Genomic DNA, 20,447 nt, shown 5'->3' on the forward strand with positions numbered 1-20,447 from the left:
ACCAATTTGTTCGGGTCATCAAAAATATTTAAGATTTGCGATCCGAGATCAGTTTCGGATTCACCATTTTCAATTTCAGGCTCTGCCATTTGGCATTGCATTAGCTCCTCGCATCTTCACAAAAGTTCTGGCAGAAGTTATGAAGGAACTGAGACTGCAGGGAATCTCAATAGTCCCCTATTTGGGCGATCTCCTAGTGTTTGCACAGACAAAGGATCTAGTACTGGCACACAGGTAGATTGTAATAATGACTCTTACTCGAGTAGGTTGGATCATAAATTATGCCAAGTCATCCTTGATCCCTGCTCAACAAATTACCTTTTTAGGGTACAAGATAAATTCTGTACTACAGAAGATTTTTCTACCTAAAGAAAAAATTCAGAAAATCCAGGCAGAAGTAGAAAAATTGTTGTCTTTAGAGGAATGCTCCCTTCGTCAGATCATTAGACTCCTGGGTCTATTTACAGCAGCAATTCCGTCTGTCATATGGGCTAAGTCTCACGACAGACTGTTACAACATGTACTACTGACAAATTGGGACAAATCCCAGGATTCTCTGGATCTTCGGATTATCATCCCAGATCCAGTGAGATTCAGCCTAAAAGGGTGGCTGAAGTAGGAAAATTTACAGACTGGAAAATGGTGGAGACATTTAAACCCGATAAAGATTTTCATGGACGCGAGTTCAATTGGCTGGGGGGCCTCAGCTCTGGGGCAGCATGTACAGGGTTCCTGGACCGCTGCCATAAGGAGAAAGTCGTCCAATTTCAGAAAACTGATGGCAGTTCAGGAAGCCATCCTAGCATTTCAGGAAATGATAGATGGCGAACATGTTTTAATTTTTTCTGACAATGTTACGACAGTAGCTTACCCGGCAAAACAAGGAGGGACCAGATCCAGAGATCTCATGTCCCTATCCTCCGAGATCTTCGATTGGTAGAGCTCCGAGTTCTATCTTTGTCTGCAATTCATATAAAAAGTGTGTTAAATCGGGAAGTGGATTTTTTGAGTTGACAACAGGTAATTCAGTCGGAATGGAGTCTCCATCCGGAAATTTTCTGCGCAGTGTCAGAGTTTTCAGAACTCCAGATATAGATCTCTTTGCCTCCCCAGACAATGCGAAAGTGAATCGGTTTTTCTCCCTTCACAAGAGCCCAGGGTCTCTGGAATTGGACGCACTCAGTCTCCCATGGCAATACAATCTATGTTATGCCTTTCCTCCATTGGTACTCATACCCCAGGTACTGGTAAAGCTACAAAAAGAAAAAGTAAGAATGATCTTGATAGCTCCTATGTGGCCAAAAAGGCCCTTGTATGCGACCCTGTTGAAGTTATCGGAGAAAGCTCCGTTTCCTCTCCCAATGTGACAGGATCTACTGATGCAGGGACCTCTGAGTCATCCCAAGCCCCAGTTATTCAAACTGGCAGCTTGGATCCTGAAAGGGTGAGCCTAAGGAAGAAAGGTATTTCAGAGAAATGCAGAAAACCAGTAACTCAGAAAATGTATCGTAAAGTTTGGAAAGTGTTTTTATCTTGGTGCACTACAAAGAATAAGAATTTTGACCTTACTAGTTCAGTACTAGACTTCCTCCAGGATGGTTTTGAGATGAAGTTAGCACCTAGTACTCTCAAGGTACACTGCTCGGCACTGTCTATCCTGTTGGATAGATACTTGGCACAGGAGGAACTGGTTAGGATTGTTTTTAAGGCCATTCAGAGATCTACTCCAGTAAGACAGAAATGTTTTCCTCAATGGGACTTATCATTGGTTCTCAATTGTCTAGTGAAGCCCCCCCGTTGAACCTATTGATGAAATTGACATTAAGCTCCTTTCCTTTAAAGGGAACCAGAGAGGAACTTTATTAAAAAATAGAACAAGCTTTTATACATACCTGGGGCTTCTTCCAGTCCCATAAGCCTGGATCGCTCCCACGCTGCCATCCTCCGCTTCCTGTATCGGCGGTACCGGGTCCCGTCACTTCCGGCGGATGCGGCCAATTATCCGCATCACAGGGGCTCCCTCCATACCCGTACGCATGAGGCTGCGCAGTAGGCAGCCTCATGCGTACGTATATGGAGGGAGCCCCGTGTGATGCGGACATTTGGCCGCGTCTGCCTGCTGACTGGCCGACTCGCGGCAATGACGGGACCCGGTACCGGCGGATCCAGGCAGCAGAGGACGGCGGCGTGGGAGCGATCCGTGCGTATGGGGCTGGAGGAAGCCCCAGGTATGTATAGAAGCTTCCCCCCAACCTCTTTGGTTCCCTTTAACTTAGCTTTTTTGATTGCTATCACGTCAGCTAGAAGGTTGGGAGACCTACAAGCACTATCTATCAAAGACCCTTTTTTGATTATCTGTCCCGATAGTATTCATTTAAGATTAGATCCAGCTTACCTTCCTAAAGTGTCTTCAGAATTTCATCGCTCTCAGGAGATTGTTTTACCTTCCTTCTGTGCCAATGCTTCGAATAGCAAAGAAAAAGAGATTCACGGTTTAGATGCGAGGCGTACACTTCTGTCATATCTAGCTAGGACTAGAGAGTTCAGAAGGTCTAGTAATCTTTTTATACTATTTGCAGGTAAAAATAAGGGGCAATAAGCATCAAAACATACCATTGCTAGGTGGATTAGGCAAGCTATAGTTTTAGCCTATCAGACTAGTGGTTGTCTTGTACCTACGAACATTAAGGCCCATTCCACACGTTCCTTGTCCACATCTTGGGCCGAGAGAGCAGGAGCAACAATACAGCAAATCTGTCAAGCGGCAACCTGGTCTACAGCATCTCTGTTTATCAAGCATTACAGAGTGGATGTATTATCTCAGCAAGACCAGTCGTTTGGCAGAAAGGTGCTCCAGGCAGTTGTCCCTCCCTAGGTGAGTCTTTTCCTAAAAGACTTCTTGACTATCTCTCCTGTTGTCCCGGATGGCGATTAGAGAAATACTCCTATTAGACCTACCAGTAATGGAGTTTCTAAGCGTCTTCCGGGACAACGCCTATAATCCTTCCCTACTTTTGGGCACCTTTCTATAATTTTGTCTTATAGATTGGATATTAGTCACTTTTCGGTGTCTTATTTTTTTCTCTCTTCATTTCTGGTGGTTTCTAGTCGGTTTTACTTGTATATGCACTGAGAAATGAGGGTGGGCGGGGGCTTTTAATGCTCTTTTGATTGATGGTTTCCCCAGATACGGAGGAGGGACTGGATCTCATGTTGTCCCGGAAGACGCTTAGAAACTCCATTACCGGTAGGTCTAATAGGAGTATTTTGAGATGATTCTATTTTTATTACATTAGGCAACATCACTTGACTCTATTGGGATTGGAATTTGTCTAAAGAAAGCCATGGAAGAGGCGACCTACAGCAGTCTCTGCCTTCCTGATGATATCCAGGCCAGAGGACTGGAGACTGTGCCTAATTACCTGTACAGAGATGATGGAATGAAGGTCTGGGCAGCTATAGAAAGGTATAGATCTATGTGCCTTACCTAAAAATACTGCACTTGGCATCAAAGAGGTCTTAAGTAATGCACACATCCAGATTACTGTCGTGTAAACAATCATTTGGGTGCCATTTGACATATATACGGTATGTTGCAAATGTTATGGCATGGTGTAAATATCTACTACACTCTGATCTGTTCCTTTCACTGTTTAGCTTTGTGTCCAGTGTTGTAAATCACTATTATACAAGTGATGAGATGGTCAGCGGAGATCCAGAACTTCAGGCATGGGTGGCCGAGATCTTCACTAAAGGATTTCTAGAAAGTAGATCTTCAGGTAAGGAAAGCCACTGGGAGAAATAATTATATATAAATATGTATTATATCCGTATTCTCAAACGTTCATTATTTTAAAGGGTACTTGAGATGGCCATCAGGGGTGTATTTATACGTACCTGGGGCTTCCTCCAACCCCATGAGGCTCGTGGGCTACCTTGCCATCCTTTCTGGTCACTCTGTTATCCTCTCCAGTAATCTGGCCAGTCGTGCGCTCCTGCACATGTGCAGCCTGGTCATGCGTGCCCCTGCTGGACTCCTGTACCTGGGAGCATTCTGTGCCTGCTGAACCCTCCCAGCTGTGGGAGAGTGACGGGGTGCGCTCGCAGCCGAGCTGCACATGCGCAGAAGAGAGCATCCGGCAGGATTACCGGAGAGGATTAGAAGATATGAGCGACCGGAGAAGACGGCGAGGGAGCCCGCGAGCCTTATGGGACCCCAGGCAAGTATAAATACACCCCTGACGGCCAATTGGCAATCTCAAGCTTACTTTCAGTAACTGCAAGTAGAATGTACTTTAAAGAAAACCTGTACAAAAAAAAAAAATCCCCTGGGGTACTCACCTCGGGGGGGGGGGGGGGGGGGGGGGAGCCTTAGGTTCCCAATGAGACCCCCCTCATCCCTATAGCTGCAGGCAATCCAGCACTGGCTCCCTCTAAGCATCCCTCAACGTTCCCCCGACAAGCGCTGATTTATTTACCTTGCCGGGATCCAGCGCAGCGCAGTAGCGGCTCTTCCTTCAGGTAAGGCGAAAATAGCCGAACCCGATCGTGTCTGCTTTACTGCGCAGGCGCAAAAGGACTCGCGCTTGCGCAGTAGAGCGGATCGATTGGGTTTGGCTATTTCTGCCTTAACCCGAGGGGAGATCTGCTAGTACGCCTGCGCTGGATCCCAGAAGGTAAATATTTACGTTGCTGCACTTCGGGGGGCTGCAGCTGGACAATGGAGGGACAAAGAGAAACCTTGTTAGGCCCAGAGGCTTCCCCCTCATGAGGTAAGTACCTCCCAGGGGACTTTTTCTTAAATACAGGTTTTCTTTAACTATAAACTTCCTCAAACAGTAATTAACTATAAGAGAAAGCATTTAGTTTAACCTGTTACGGATGGGCTAATTGAAATCTAAGCCCTTTTTGTGCCCATATATCCCTGCCAGGGTGTATATTTCAACTTCCCTGCCACTTGCTCATGTCGTTCTAGTTGTTCTCGCCAATCTAGCAATGCTGCAGCCCTCTCTCTACAGTCACAGTGACAGCAGAGCTCCGTATCTCAGTAAGAAGCCAATTTAATTGGCTCCTAACCCTGTGCATAATGGTGGACAGTAAGTTGACTGTCTCTGCATCTCTCAATTAGCTCCAAAATAAAACTCAAGGGTCGAACATGGCTCCGCCCAATATTTGGCATGTCTTTTTAAAAGTTAACTTTGTGTTAATATACATCTCCTCGTACATGCCCATATACAGTAGATGTTTGCATATGACAGAGCCACACCCTACCCCATCGCAGTACCCTACAGCTGTAAATAAAATCAGTCTTCAAAATGAAAACAATTGGAACCCAATACTATCTCCAATAATGTGCAGACAAACTGCACCTGCAAACCAGAGAAATCAGATACTGTCTCCAGCATATATTGTACAACCTCTACACCTCCATCTGGAGGGACAGAGGTGTAGAGTGACAAGAAGACACTAATTCACTGACTTTTCAGCCAACTTAGGAAAATTGGGGCCTGATGAGTGAAAGGCAGGTAAATTTGCCATTACCATAGCAAAGTGTGTGTTACCTCGGTAACATGCATGTCGGTAATAATGGGCACTGTTCCTTTTGCATTAGTACCGGAAAAATTGGCATGCACTGCCTGTACATGCTAAATTTACCAGCCTTTCATGCATCAGGCCCTAAGTTTCCTAACTTCTAATAAACACATGTTGCACTCTTTATTTTGCATTCTGTCCAAATGGCCACTAATTCTGTAATAATGTTTATCCATTTGAGGACCGCAGTATTAAACCCCCCTAAAGACTAAACCATTTTTCACAAAAAGGGCCTCTGTGTAACGATATGTGTAGCAACACAGACGTCTGATTATGTGTGATCTGCAGTATCACCAATAATACAGACATATACCTGATTATGTGGTGATCTGCAGTATCACCAATAATACACGTATAGCTGTCAAAATACAAGGTATGTGTAGTGCTTGGTGCAACAATCGACTGGGCCTTACCAGAGGAGCTGGTAGGCACTATAATAACACAGTGACAATAAGTTTAGCAAGACCTCACCAGAGGAGCTGGTGGGGACTTATTAGAACACAGTAACTGATTACTTTAGCTGAGCCTCACCAGAGGAGCTGGTAGGCACTATTAGAGTACAGTAACTGATTAGTTAGCTGAACCTCACCAGAGGAGCCGGTGGGCACTAATAGAATACCTCACCAGTGGCAAGGGCCCACTGATGAGTCGGAGTGTCAGACAGGCTAGGTTCGGCAACTAAGAGGCAGATACAGTACAGAGTCAGAAGGCAAAAGAGTAGTAGGTAATCAGGCAGGGATTCTGCAACTAGATCAGATGGGCAGAAGTACAGAGACGAATAGCAAATAGCAGAGTCTGAGGTTAGCCAGAGTCATACACAGAATATCAATAATATACAGTAAACAATCTCCTAGTCTTGTGTGAAATCCCTGGTTTCCTCCCAGATCAAAGCACACCGGATACTAGTCTAAGGTCTGAGCGCTAGCACATAAGTATTCGCTACCGCAGACAAGTTGCGAGTGAGCAGAGACGGCTTAAGAAGCAGAGGACACCTCAAAGCCGCGCCCACTCCAATCAGCCAATCCTGAGCGGCGAACGTCCGCTCTGACGTCAGCCGGCCAGCAGGTCAGCTTACGCACCTCCTCCCAGCATAAAGGTCCTGTCTACGCGCGCGGCCGCGCGATACAGAAACCTTATGTGCAAATAACCATTCCGCCCTCGGCGTGCTAGACGCCGAGGGAACGGAAAAAGACTCTGAATAGGTAAGCGAATCGGCTGCGGAGACACCCTGCATGCCCGCAGCCGCATATGTTACACTCTGCAGTTTTAAGGCCTCGCTGCAGGGCCACACAACACAGCACACAAGTGATTCCCCCCCCCCCCTTTTCTCCCCACCAACAGAGCTTTCTGTTGGTGGGGTCTGATCGCTCCCCCAATGTTTGCATTTTTTTACAAATATTTTTTTGTTTTATTTTTAAATAAAAGTGTGTATTTTATTATTACTTTTATAGTGGCCCCTCCCTCCCTTCCTCCGCCAGCCTATCACTGTGATCAGCTGTCATAGTCTTCAGCCTATGACAGCGGATCACCCCTGAGCCAATGGAGGGGACAGCCATGTCACACGGCTGTCCCCAGTACAGTGCTGCCTTAGATTTCAGCGCTGTACAGGTTAATTAGATGGCGATTTCGTCTATTGGCGATCGCCGCTGGGAGACTGATGGCGAAGCTCCGCTCCGCTCCGTCATTCATGCGGAGATGCGCGCGCCAATCAGCGTGAAGCGGTCGGCAAGCAGTTAAAAGAATATTATGTCTGCAGTGCTGCAAAGCTCTGGAGTACAAGATTCTACTGTTTCTTTCAGGAATCCCGTCTTCCTTTGAGACAAAAACCTCCTTAATCAAGTACCTGACCATGGTGATCTTCAGATGTTCTGCCCAGCATGCAGCAATTGGAAACAGTCAGGCAAGTGGCAAAGAACACCCTGTCATTAGTACATATTGAGATCTATCTATCATGCTAGTATACAGAGATAGAGAATTTGATGGCAATAACAATTTGTATAATTTCAAAGGAGGCTACTGCAGTCTAAATAAAAAATAAAAAAACTCACACAGCTGTACCCATCAGATTGGTGTAAATACAAAAATATATGTATGTAAAAAAATTGTATATGTTATGGCCATATTCCAAAGTTGGCTTTAACCACTTGAAGACCACGGGCTTACACCCCCCCCCCCCCCCCCCCCAGTGACCAGTCCATTTTGTACAATTCAGCACTCTTTAAGCACTCTCAGCAGCTTTAACAGCTTATATTAAGGCCATACAACTTAGCGGCCAAATGAATATTACCTCCTTTTCTGCCTACCAACAGAGCTTCCTGTCGGTGTGCTCTGATTGCTGCTGTGGTTTTTATTGTTATTTATTTTATTGTTCCTTTTTTTTAATAAAAATGTCTTTTTTTTCCTCCCTCCCACTTCCCTCTCTCCACTTGAGATTGAATCACAATGATTGCCTCTTATGCTGAATACACACCATGCATTTCCGCGTCGAATGCGTCAGTCGATACGCGTCGATTCGATTATTTCCGAGCATTTCCAAACGCATTTTGATGATTTTTAGGTCAATTGCCATGTAAAGTATGGCAAATCAACCTAACAATCCATCGAAACGTGAATCGGACATGTCGGAAATAATCGAATCGATGTGTATCGAGGGATGCAATGAACTCGGAAACGCATGGTGTGTATTCAGCATTAGGCATCAGACTATGAGAGGGATCAGATTGTAAGCCACTTGAGCGGACAGCTCAGTGATAAGAGCTGTAACCTGTACAGCGCTGCAATAGATCGCAGCACTGTACACGTAAATAAATGGCTTTTGCTTCCCCTAACAGCCTGCCAGTCACAATTGTGGACTGGCAGACTGATCACAGAGCTCTGCATCTCGGAAGGGAACGATTGTGCATGCGTGGACGTGTTCCCTGCTAATCTCCACCAACAGGAAGAGACACCAATTGGAATTAGGCGGTCCTAGTAGGAGCCATTCTGTGGCCGCCAATTGGCGTTAGGCGGTCGCAGAGGAGTTAAGATCTGCCAGCCTGTACGCGAAATGGGTGAATAATGTGGCCAATGAGTACTTACTTTTTTCAGGCTCTGGACAGCCAGAAAACGACTTGACAAGAGGCGGCAAGCCAAGTCCAGAAGAAAGGAATTTTTTCACAGCGTGACAGAGGAGCAAACAGCTTCACATCTGCTGCATCTGTATTCCCCCTGCTCTTGCTCCTCCCCTGTCCCCCATGTCTATTTACATGAATCTACTGGACTGAAATATACAGTACAGCACATCCCTGTGCCTGTACTCTATCCCTCCCTGTTGTGTGTGTGTTTGTAGTGTCCCAAGCTTTCATTGCAGCTTGTGCTATAGCAGCAAATACTGGTGACACAGACTGAAATAAAAGCCGCACACACCACATGCACACGTACAACAGGGAGAGGGTACAGGCATGCTGAGATGGCCTGCCCTGTATATTTCCTTCCTGGAAATGTGAGAGAGGGACATATAGGGCAGGGGGAGGAGCCAAGGAATGCAGATGCCACCGTTAAAACATGTTTTGTTTGCCTTTCTTTGGGATTTGGCCAGCCAGTTCTTGTAATTTCCTGATCTGCCAGGCTAAGTTCAAAAAAGTAAGTGGAACTTTTTTTTGAACTGTAATAAGATACTCTTATTACAGTATTTTATAATGTACTTTTTTATTAACTGTTTTTTTGTAGTTGTGGCAGTGGCGGGGAGGGTCTGCAGGGGAGTTTCTGGGATGAAGATTGATAGGGTTTACCCAGATTTTCTCTTCGGAACTGCCCTTTTGATAAACTTACTCAAGGACTTTGTGTTTTCCCCAAGATGAAAGCTATGGTGAGAAAAAAAGTTAAGTGTGTGATTTGGTGCAAGGTGCAGATAAACAAACGTATCAGAGATCTCTGTGCTGTAAAATGATCTGCTTGTTTTTTTCTGTTTCAACTTAGGGCACACCTGAAGTTTGTTCCCAGTAGAGAAGATTCTCATCTTTAAATTGTTGTTAGTTGTCCATCTAGTAGCAAGGTTTTTGTCTGCTTTCTTTTGTTTTTGTTTTTTTCCCCCATCAATACTATAACTGACCTGTGCAACACACTGGTGTTGGTGAATCCCAAACACTGCCCCTAGCCTTGCTTTACACTGTGCTTGTCCCAGGACAGAGGCGTAACAATAGGAGTTGCAGAGATAGCGACCGCATCGGGGCCCTCCCTTAACTACAGTAGTAGCTCTCTATTGGTCCTGTGCTCATAATAATCATTTCTCTAGATACTTTGAATAGTGGTAATCATTAACAAACTGTTCCCCATCCCCTTCTTGCATCTCTGACACTGTAGCTGCCATTGGCAGGTTTTGGTGCGCTGTATCAATTGTTATGTATAGAGTGCTTGGGGGGGGGGCCCATTGTACAACTTGCATCGGGGCCCACAGCTCCTTAGATACACCACTGTCCCAGGAGGCAAAAAATAACCACTACCTCCCCTGCCCCATGTTACACAATAGAGGAAATAGCCAGAAATATTACATATAGACCTTTTAGGGATTGTTTTGTGCTCCTTTGCACCTCTTCTTGCTAAAGTTTTTGAACAGGAGAGTTTTTCTTTACTATTGCAGTAAACAAGTTTCAAAGATTATGTCCTATGGGAGAAAAGTGCTTTACCCATGTTATTGTATTGAACAATAAAGCATACTTATTAGCACCTCTCACCCTGCCTGCATAGTACAAGTATAGTGACACTAACAAACCAGCACAACTCCTTTCTGCTTAAAGGAAACATAAGAATGGAAAAAATAAATAAATAAAAAATATAAAAATATACATACTTGGGGCATCCTCTAGTCTCCTTCAGGCTGGTTGGTCCCTCGTTGTCCTCCCGGACCACCTGGATCTTCCACTAGATGCCCCATTAACCCTGCGAATCGTGGTGTACTGCACCTGTGCCGACTGGCCCCCGACTGGCGGACCTAACAGGCCACCTAGGGGAGGACCCAAGCAACCTGGGAAGTCGGCGAGGGAGCATTCAGCCTGAAGGGGGCTGTAGGAAGCCCCGAGTATGTATACATTTTCTTTTTCGGCACAGGTACACTTTAAGCCCCGTCTACACGGGGAGATGTGGAGGCGACCCGGTGGCTCGATTAGCCGCCGGATCGCCTCTTCCTCATCCCCGCACGTACCTGCCGCGTCCCTGCTCGCCGCGCGTGCGTTGGATTCGATTCCCCGCTCGTCCCCGCCCGGCGCCGCTTATCTTCCGCTCGATTCCCTGCCATTGTCCCCTCGTGGGGAACGAGCAGGGAATCGGCGGCTCACAGATCGGACCTGTCGGAACTTATCAATCGAGCCGCATCAGTGGCTCGATTGATAAGGAACATCGCCGCCTCATCTACGCGTGTAGATGAGGCTTCAAACATAAAAAGCTGGCTTTAATTGCAATACAGCCACCATGGGCCATATGCAATTCACTTTTTTTCCTCCTAGGTGATATTTTCACACCTTGTAAATAAAATGCATTTAAAACAACCAGCAAACAAGAAAATACTCCAAATAATTTTGATAGTACGTTTTCACCAGCATTTGGGTAATTTTCCAACTGTAAAATGCTGAAAAGTTGTTTTAAAGAGAAAAAAGAAAATTATCTCCTAGGACATAACTTAGGAGAAAAAATAAATTGCATATGGGCCCATGAGTATTAGGTAACCAATGTTACACTAACCTACATGTGCACTGTAATGCTAAAAGTATGAGAATTCCCCTCTAGTGATGGACTGAAAACCCAATATTTGATTCCGTGGATTTCCAATTGATTTCCGAGTCGCCTTTTTTTGGTTATTTTTTACCTTCTCTGACTGGCCAAATACTTCCGAATAGACTCTGCATTCTCTGATTGGTCCACTGCTTCCGAGTTCTGTGATTGGTCTAAAATTACCGAGATGCTGTAATGCAGTATTAATTCCAAAACTCGATTTGTGAGTTATTTCCAAGTTTCTAGGAATACCTTTTTCGGTCATTTTTAGCATTCTCTGGTTGGCTAAATACTTCCGAGTTGTTTCTGCATTCTCCGATTGGTCCAATGCTTCAGAGTTCTGTGTTCTGTATTTCTGCTGAAATATGTAGCTCCTGAGAGAGACCTTATTGCCAAGAGATGGTATCCTACTGATAAATGATGCTCAGTTCTGTTGAATGTTCTGTTCATGAAGGATCCTTAAAGGGATACTGTAGGGGGGTCGGGGGAAAATGAGCTGAACTTACCCGGGGCTTCTAATGGTCCCCCGCAGACATCCTGTGTTGGCGCAGCCACTCCCCAATGCTCCGGCCCCGCCTCCGGTTCACTTCTGGAATTTCTGACTTTAAAGTCAGAAAACCACTGCGCCTGCTTTGCCATGTCCTCGCTCCCGCTGATGTCACCAGGAGTGTACTGCGCAGACACAGACCATACTGAGCCTGCACTGTGCGCTCTTGATGACATCAGCGGGATCGAGGACACAGCAACGCAGTCGCAGTGGTTTTCTGACTTTAAAGTCAGAAATTGCAGAAGTGAACCGGAGGCGGGGCCGGAGCATCGGTGAGTGGCTGCGCGGGCACAGGATGTCTGCGGGGGACCATTAGAAGCCCCGGGTAAGTTCAGCTCATTTTCCCCCGACCCCCTACAGTATCCCTTTAAAAAGACAGTGTTGTGTTGCAGAGTGAAAGTGTTTTACTGCTGTAACTTTGTTCAGTCACCGAAAGAGGTTAACACATTGCTTGCTATGAGATTGTGAGACATTGCCTTATAGTAGACACAGAAGTGTGTTCTCTCACTTTACATTTAAAAAAAAGACAAGACCTTCCTCTGAGAAAAATATTTCTGCATTCACAGTTCAACTTAATTAAACTTGTTATACATTTAATCTACATAAAATGAGTTAACGCTCTGATGCCTGGCCTTTTCATTATTGCCATATTCAAGAAAAGTATAGTGTCTCAAGGTTAAGAAGAACCCCAAACGGTTACACTAGAACATCTGTGCCTATAGGCTCCTGTGATGTAAATCCGGGCCTGGTTGTGTTGAATGTACAGGCAAGATGTGGAACTGGCTGTGTTCTGATGTCGTTTGGTTATTTTTGTTATGTGTCTTCTTTCCAGTTTGACTTTTATTCCTGGATACCAAATGGACCCACCACAATGAAGAATCCTCCACCCACAGCAAAAGGGATCACTACAACGGAGATCATCCTGGCGACTCTACCTGATGTTAACACTTCTGCATTAGCTATATCAAATGCCTGGACACTCAGTCTTGAGCCAGAAGACCGGGTAAAAAACCTAATCTATCACCTAGCCCAAAACTTAAATAATGATCATCAAGAAAATCAACCCCGCTTCTATGGGTGTGTGAAGCGAGCACTCGCCCGGTGCGCAGGATTGAGCGGCAGGAGGGGGGGGAGCGGGCATAGGAGTAATAACTCACCTTCCTTCAGCAGCTTCATTCTCCTTCCTTTCCCATCATCTGTTGCATGGTAACAGCGCCCCGTGATGACGTGACCGCATGTGATCACGGGGCACTGTTACCAATGAGACAGATGCCGTCAAAGTAGGGAGAATGAAGCTACTCAGGATTGGCGGAAGGAAGGTGAGTTATAACTGCTATGTCCGCTCCCCCCGCTGTTGCAGGGCACCTACCTATCTAACCTATACTGCAGGCATATACTTATCTAACGTATACTGCAGGCACCTACCAATCTAACCTTTACAGCGGACACCTACCATCTAACCTATACTGCAGGCACCTGCCTATCTAACCTATACTGGGGGCACCTACCTACCTATCTAACCCACACTGGTGGCAACTAGACGGGCTACCCTATGCTGGAAGGGCCTATGTAGCTAACCTATACTGCGGTCACCTATACCTGGCTCCACATGGGTGGAAGGGCGATTTTTACACCCTCGCCCTGGATGAAATTTAGCCTAGAAACTGCCCTGATGAAAGTTACTAATGTAGCTCAATAACTTCCCCTAACTAATCAATTAATCTACCCTAACCAGAAACAGATCCAGTGCCCAACACAAGCCCTCATTCCTCAACATTCTCTTAGCTTTACATCTTGATAAATTGGTAAGGAGAGTCCTTATAATTAGGGATGGTCGGAAAAGTCCACTTCTGATTCCATAAAAATTCCGATATCCACCAGTGCCAATTTCCGTTTTTCCAATTCTACTTTTTTTCTCATTGCTGTTTTTCCAATATCCAATTTTTACGTTTTTATCATTTTCCGGTTTTCCGATTTACTAATTTCTGAGGTGTGTCTTATTTGTAAATTTTTGCATCAGACCGATTTCTGATCAGATTTCTGATCAGAAAGGCAGAAATTTCAATTCCGCAGAATCCGAATGAGCATCCCTACTCAAAATTGCATTGTCACAAATCTTCGACATGCTTTGGAAACCTCACACATCACCGCGTTTCTTGTTTCTTTGTTTTCCTGCCAGCTTCCTGAGTTACATGATATAATGGATGATGATAAATACAGATGGCCCGAACAGTTCATTAGCTGTTCGCGTTCTCAGCGAACTGCGATCATTGACGTGTTCGACCCGGCCCCTATACATCACCATTGAGCTAAACTTTGACCCCTTACCTCACAGTCAGCAAACACATGGCAGCCAATTAGCTACCATCCCCTCCTGGACACCCCATTCTACTATTAAAAAGCAGTTGCGGTGGCCATATTGGATTCATTCTCTGCTGGCTGCTGACTGTTAGTGAGAGCTGGGTCAGACTTGCTGCAGATAGGTAGGGAAAGCATTAGCTAGGCCTGTGTCTTTTTTTTTTTCACTGACTACTTGCTGAAAGCGCCCCAAATATCGACACTCCACAGCCCAACTAGTGTGTGCACACTAGTGCTATTGTGGTCACATTAAGTTGCAGGCACAGTACCACTCTAGTGCTTTGTTCTTCACTGTATTCCAACAGAACTATTGCATTTCTCTGTGTGTGACATACCACAGCCCCCTGACACCCATAGTTGTGCACACTACTGCTATTGTGGCCACATTAAGTTGCAGGCCCAGTACCATTCCAGTGCATTATTTGTAGGACTGTAATGTGATTTCTGCCCTTTATGGATTAAAACCTGACTCTGCGTCAACTCCATAATTTTTGGTGGGACTTTTGGCTTGGATCCCCCTCCGGCATGCCACAATCCTGGTGTTAGACCCCTTGAAACAACTTTTCAATCACTTTTGTGGCCAGAAACAGGTTATTTTATTATTTATCGTATTTATAAAGCGCCAACATATTACGCAGCGCTGGACATTAGTTTAGGTTACAGACAATATTTAGGGGTGACATACAGCAATACGACAATACAGGAATATAAGAAAGACCAGATCACGCAGCACAATATGAGTACAAGTTAATGCTTATTCAGTCACTGGATGGGAGCATGGAGATTAGGCAAGTAAGGTTCACTCATATCCATAGGATGGGTGCACAGTAATGGAGGTGCATGATCAGGTAGGACATAAAAGGAGGAGGACCCTGCCCAAAGGTTTACAATCTAGAGGGAGAAGTAGGGACACGAAAGGTAGGGAACCAGAGTTCAGCTGCGGGCTTAGAGCACTTGTGACGGGTGGTAGGTAGGTTTTAAAATTTGCCTGAGCATTGAAGTCTGTGGCGGTTCGCCGGTTCACGCATCTAAAATGTTGATGTTCGCGACATCTCTAATGATGAACTTAGTGGGCTACCTAAGAGACAATTCCTTAGACCCAATTATCTGCTTCATAGATTAAATGTGAGGAGGAGATATTTCTCTCAGGTTGACGAGAATCTCTTTTTACAGAGGCGTCTGGGGAATTACCCTGATGTGCGTTTTACAGAAGAAGAGATACAGAAGTCCACCAAAGCATTTCAAGATAAACTATCTGAGATCTCTAAATACATCCAGAAGAGAAATGAGTCCTTGCCACTCCCCTATCCTTATCTGGACCCGAGCCAGATTGAGAACGGTGTGTCAATCTAAATGTGCCCACACAGTTTTTTGTTTACCTGTTTGGCTCCCTGATTGATTGATCTGCAGGGAACTGCCGGGCCATAGCCTAGCACTGCATTTGCAAAGAACAGTGCAGTGCTGCAGTTTGATTGCTTTCTAATAAAAAAAAAATCACCCATCGCATTAGCAAGAGCTATACAAATCATAAGCACTTAGAAAAGCATTGCTAGTATTTATTGGTTTGATGACAACAGGGTCTTTCTCCAGCACTTCTGCTACATACAGCATACCTACAATAGGTACAGATCAATGTGTGTAACTTTTGCGTAGAGGTCTGTATCCAAATATTCTCCTTTTTTGATAGCACACAGTCCAAGAAGACTAAATTGTTGCCTCGTGTGAGTATTTGTATACTATTTTATGCTACATTGCTGGAATAAATTGGTTACTGTGTATGTGATCCACTGACCATTGGTTTCTTTACTGTCTGGGTGGCAGTCATCTTATAGGTTTGTGAGTGCAGAGACCCAGTACTGTGCCAAGCACTGAGGATTTATGACAAAACTTTAAATACAAGCTTTTTTTTTTACTGGGAGTGGTGTGGGTGTGTGTAAGGGGTTAATTAAAGAAGGAATTTTTTTAAAATTTAAATTTATGTACCTATGTGTAACTTTACTATTTGGCCACTAGATGACCCCCCACACTTTGTTTTTACTTTCAGTGTACTGGTCGCAGTACCCAGGAATATACAACATTTACTCTTAGTCAATGACCACCAGCATCTCACTGATGTTGGTGTTCATTGATCACAGGCACTTTGATTGATCAGTGAATGGGAACATACTTTCCCATTCACCGGTCTACTAATAGGCAGCGACGGGAGCGCACACAGCAGTGACCGCGGCGATGTATGTATATCTACGCCCCCTGGAGCTAAGAAAGTTTCAAGGGGAATAGCTGTACTGTGGCCAAACCAATAAGTGGTTAAGGATAAAGGCCTTTTTCAGTGAGACTGTAGCAAGATTTTTCTATACATCTGCATGAAGTGGAGTGTTCCTGGAACTGCTATATCAGATGAGGCTATTACTGCACTCAAACATTTTTAACATCTGCTTTTGAAACAGCATGTGATACAGTTCCAGATTGGTCCATTTCCAAGATACATGCATTTGCATAACATTTACATGAATTCAAATTAGGTGGGTTTTGTTGCTATATTTTTATACAGCAAGGACATCTTCCATCATGATGCTTTACAAAGTATATACTGATGTCACTAATTGTCCCTTAAAGGAGCTCACAATATAATCCCTATAATCCCTTTAGATTATGATAAGGGTACTAGACTATGACTTATGCTGGGAGCACATGATGAGATTTTACTACATGTGATCGATTTAATATCCGATCTTATTCCCGATCGATTTTCTTATCAATTTCCATTCACTTCTATGAGAAATCGATCAGAACAACAATTGAAAATAAGATCAGACATGTTGGAAATTATCTATCAAACCGTCTATCTGCTGGAAAAAATAAAAATAAAAAATGATGGTGTATTCCCAGCATGAGGCCTATTTTGATGGGAGATAATTTTCTGACCAATACCTTTTTGTGGAGTGGGATTGTACGCATGCAAACAGAGGGAGAATGGTAGCAGGAAAAAAGGGCGCCAGCTGAAGGTGGACGAAAAGGGCACCGCCATAGACTGTAATGCCATTATTGTTAATACGCCGCACAAAGGATGCCGCAATCAGTGCTGGGCCGAAATTACGCATGAGCGTAATTACGCATCGTAATTCAATGTAAATTTATGCGTAACTTACGGTCTTACGCGTAATTATTTACGCATAAGCAGTTAAGTGGTATCGTAATTACACTGTCTACCGTAATTGCTAGGTATGCGTAATTTTACGAACACTTACGTGTAATTTTACGCGTAATTACTAACGTAAAAACTCTCCTTTTCTAAGAATAGCCAATCAGTCAACATCCTAAGCAACCAATAGTATCTTCTCCCGACCTTCAGTATAAGCGTACGTTTTGACGCATACGAATGATATGTACGCAATAGTTGTCACATTGACGGCTATTGCGTACACATCGTCCGTATGCGTCAAAAAATACGCATTAATGGGTATTACGGCACTACGCGTAACATCGTAGTGTAAGCGCCTACATTACGGTATCCTTATGCGTAACTGCGTAAGTTAACGCGTAATTACAAAGATGAACCGTAGATAATTTCCTACGCCGTAACCGTAATAGCGTAAAATTACGCGTAATGATCCGTAAGTGTAGATTTTTCCATTACGACCAGCACTGGCCGCAATAAATATTAACATTAGAACATTAGAGTTTTTGAAGTAGGTTATTTCAGAACATTATAGTTTGTCATATTATTTCGTTTGTATGTACAGATTTTACGTTTTCAAAAGGAATCATTTTTATGTGTAAAAGGGCGTTTCTGCAGGGAGTGGTTAGTTAGGAAACACCAGGGGGAGTAGTTAGGGTTAGGCACCACCTGGGGGGTGGTTAGGGGTTTAGGCTTTTCCTAAACGCTCTGCCAATGTACAGGGGTTGAAAAAAAAATTGGAAACACCTAACATTTTGGCATCATAATCTTTGAACATGTTTTTAGAAATTAAAACTTGACATATGTTAAATTGTTTTTGTTTATTATTTTTGTTACTTGATACATTTAATTAAAATATTTTTTTACAGATATTTAAACAAAAGTTGGTTATAATTTATAAAAATGGCAGATCTCTCAGACTTTCAAAGATGCCATGTTGGTGCTCTTATGGCAGGCGCTACTGTAACAGAAACTGCTCAAATGCTTGGCATTTCAAGAGGTACTGTCTCAAAAGTAATGAATGCCTTTGAAAGGGAAGGAAAAACGTCCTCAGCAAAGCAGTTGTGGCTGAAAGTCAAAGTGGTCTGAGAGAGACCTTTGGACTCTAAACCGAATTTTTAGAAAAGCTCGCAAAACCACGGCTCCTAAAATCACTGCAGAGCTGAATGAACACTTACAGAACCCAGTTTCCACAAAAACTGTTCGTCAGGAGCTGTACAAATCTGGATTCCACGGAAGAACTGCAATTAGATTAGGGTTCTGTGACAATCCGGGGTGCTATTTCTTGAAAACCTGCCAGGCCAATTATTTCCCTTCATGGAAGAATTAACAGCCGAGACTATTAAGGAACTTTGGGCGACCAAGTTCATCCTATGGTTCAAGAAACTTTTCCGGAGAGGAATGCCATCTTTCAAGATGATAATGCCCCAATCCATACAGCTAGAATTGTTAAAGAATGGCAGAAAGAACATTCTAATGAAGTTGAGCATCTCATCTGGCCACCACAATCCCCAGACCTCAACATTATTAAGCATTCATGGTCGTTATTAGAGATTCAAGTAAGAAGTCTATTTCCACCACCATCGTCTTTAAAAGAACTGGAGGGTGTTTTACTGAAGAATGGGCTGAAATTCCTTTGAGGTATTGATTCATACAAATTGTGAATTCTTTCCAGAGACCTGAGGCTGTAATTGCCACAAAAGGTGGACCTACAACATATTAACCACTTTACCCCCCAGCAGTGCAGATTTCTCCATCCCTTTTTCCACCCTGTTAACACCAGGGATGGAAGCAAAAAAGTAAAGATGACCAGCACTTGCCAATTCTTAAAAAGCAGAATATTTATTCACAAAAAAGAGTGAATAAAAATAGCCATGACATCCGGACTCCCAGAATGTAACTATAGCTCTTGGTAGTAGGTATAGCTCTTAGCTGCATACAATGGCATGAGGACTTCCTCCAGAATAGGTTACGCCTCCATTGCAGCCTAATTCTAGTCACAACGGACTGTCACCGTTTCGAACGGATAAACTGCTCTTTGTCCAGTGAAAGCATGTCACTATTGCATGCCTAAACCCTATTTATACCCCTCCCCCCTAAGCTATAGCCAATCGCTACAGAGGTGGACCTGATAGGGAACTGGAAGCAAACATCAGGGACTGAACTTTATAAAGTAACAGTATTATACCTTCTTGACATAAATATTTAAAAACTATGGGCTTGTAATTAGGGATGGACGCAAAACTGAAAAAAAATGCACCTTTATTTCCAAATAAAATATTGGCGCCAAACATTGTGATAGGAACATAATTTAAACGGTTTTATAACCAGGACAAAAGGGCAAATACATTTCATGGATTTTAATTACAGTAGCATGCATTATTTAAAAACAATAAAGGCCAAAAACTGAAAAATAATAATTTTTTCCCCACATATTTTCCTATTTTCCCATTAAAACACATTTAGAATAAAATAATTCTTGGCATAATGTCCAACCTAAAGAAAGCCTAATTGGTGGCAAAAAAACCCAAACTAAGATATAGTTCATTTCATTGCGATAAGTAATAATAAAGTTATAGACGAATGAATGGAGGGAGCGCTAAAAGGTGAAAATTGCTCTGGTGCTCAAGGGGTAAAACCCCTCAGTTGTGAAGTGGTTAAAATATATTTTGTTGATTTCCAAAGCGTTTCCATTATTTTGTCCATCCCCTGTAAATAAATGTAAAATTCCGCAGTAGTGATTGCGATTAGCAAAAATCACAATCGCAGGACATGCAGCGTTTGCTCTTCAATGTAAAGTATTGAAGCGCTGTCAAATCGCTCAGGAATTGCTACACAGTGATTTGTGTGCAGTTTTAACTTCAAGCTGTAAAAAAAATATTTTGAAAGGGCCAATCAGAATTAAAATCCCAAATCGCTATCACAATCGCTGGCAAAAAGCTTACACTTTTTAAAATGGCTACCACCAATCGCCAGAAAACACTCATGATGAAATCACTTAAACACTGATTAAAACCACTAATGATT

The 20,447-nt window shown here is 43.7% G+C and overlaps 1 protein-coding gene across 1 annotated transcript in view; it reads left to right on the top strand.

The window, feature by feature from the left end:
- LOC137545546 (hydroperoxide isomerase ALOXE3-like) overlaps nucleotides 1–16,025 on the top strand; it is a 69,526-nt gene extending 53,501 nt beyond the window's left edge. Inside the window, exons 11-15 of the mRNA XM_068266906.1 lie at nucleotides 3,297–3,466; nucleotides 3,658–3,779; nucleotides 7,392–7,492; nucleotides 12,717–12,887; nucleotides 15,416–16,025. Of these exons, the coding sequence (XP_068123007.1) occupies nucleotides 3,297–3,466; nucleotides 3,658–3,779; nucleotides 7,392–7,492; nucleotides 12,717–12,887; nucleotides 15,416–15,595 (744 nt within the window). The 3' untranslated portion in view covers nucleotides 15,596–16,025. The remainder of the gene's footprint in view (nucleotides 1–3,296; nucleotides 3,467–3,657; nucleotides 3,780–7,391; nucleotides 7,493–12,716; nucleotides 12,888–15,415) is intronic.
- The last annotated feature ends 4,422 nt before the right edge of the window (nucleotides 16,026–20,447 follow it).

This window comes from Hyperolius riggenbachi, chromosome 2 (assembly GCF_040937935.1).
Source record: "Hyperolius riggenbachi isolate aHypRig1 chromosome 2, aHypRig1.pri, whole genome shotgun sequence".
NCBI classification, from domain to species: domain Eukaryota; kingdom Metazoa; phylum Chordata; class Amphibia; order Anura; family Hyperoliidae; genus Hyperolius; species Hyperolius riggenbachi.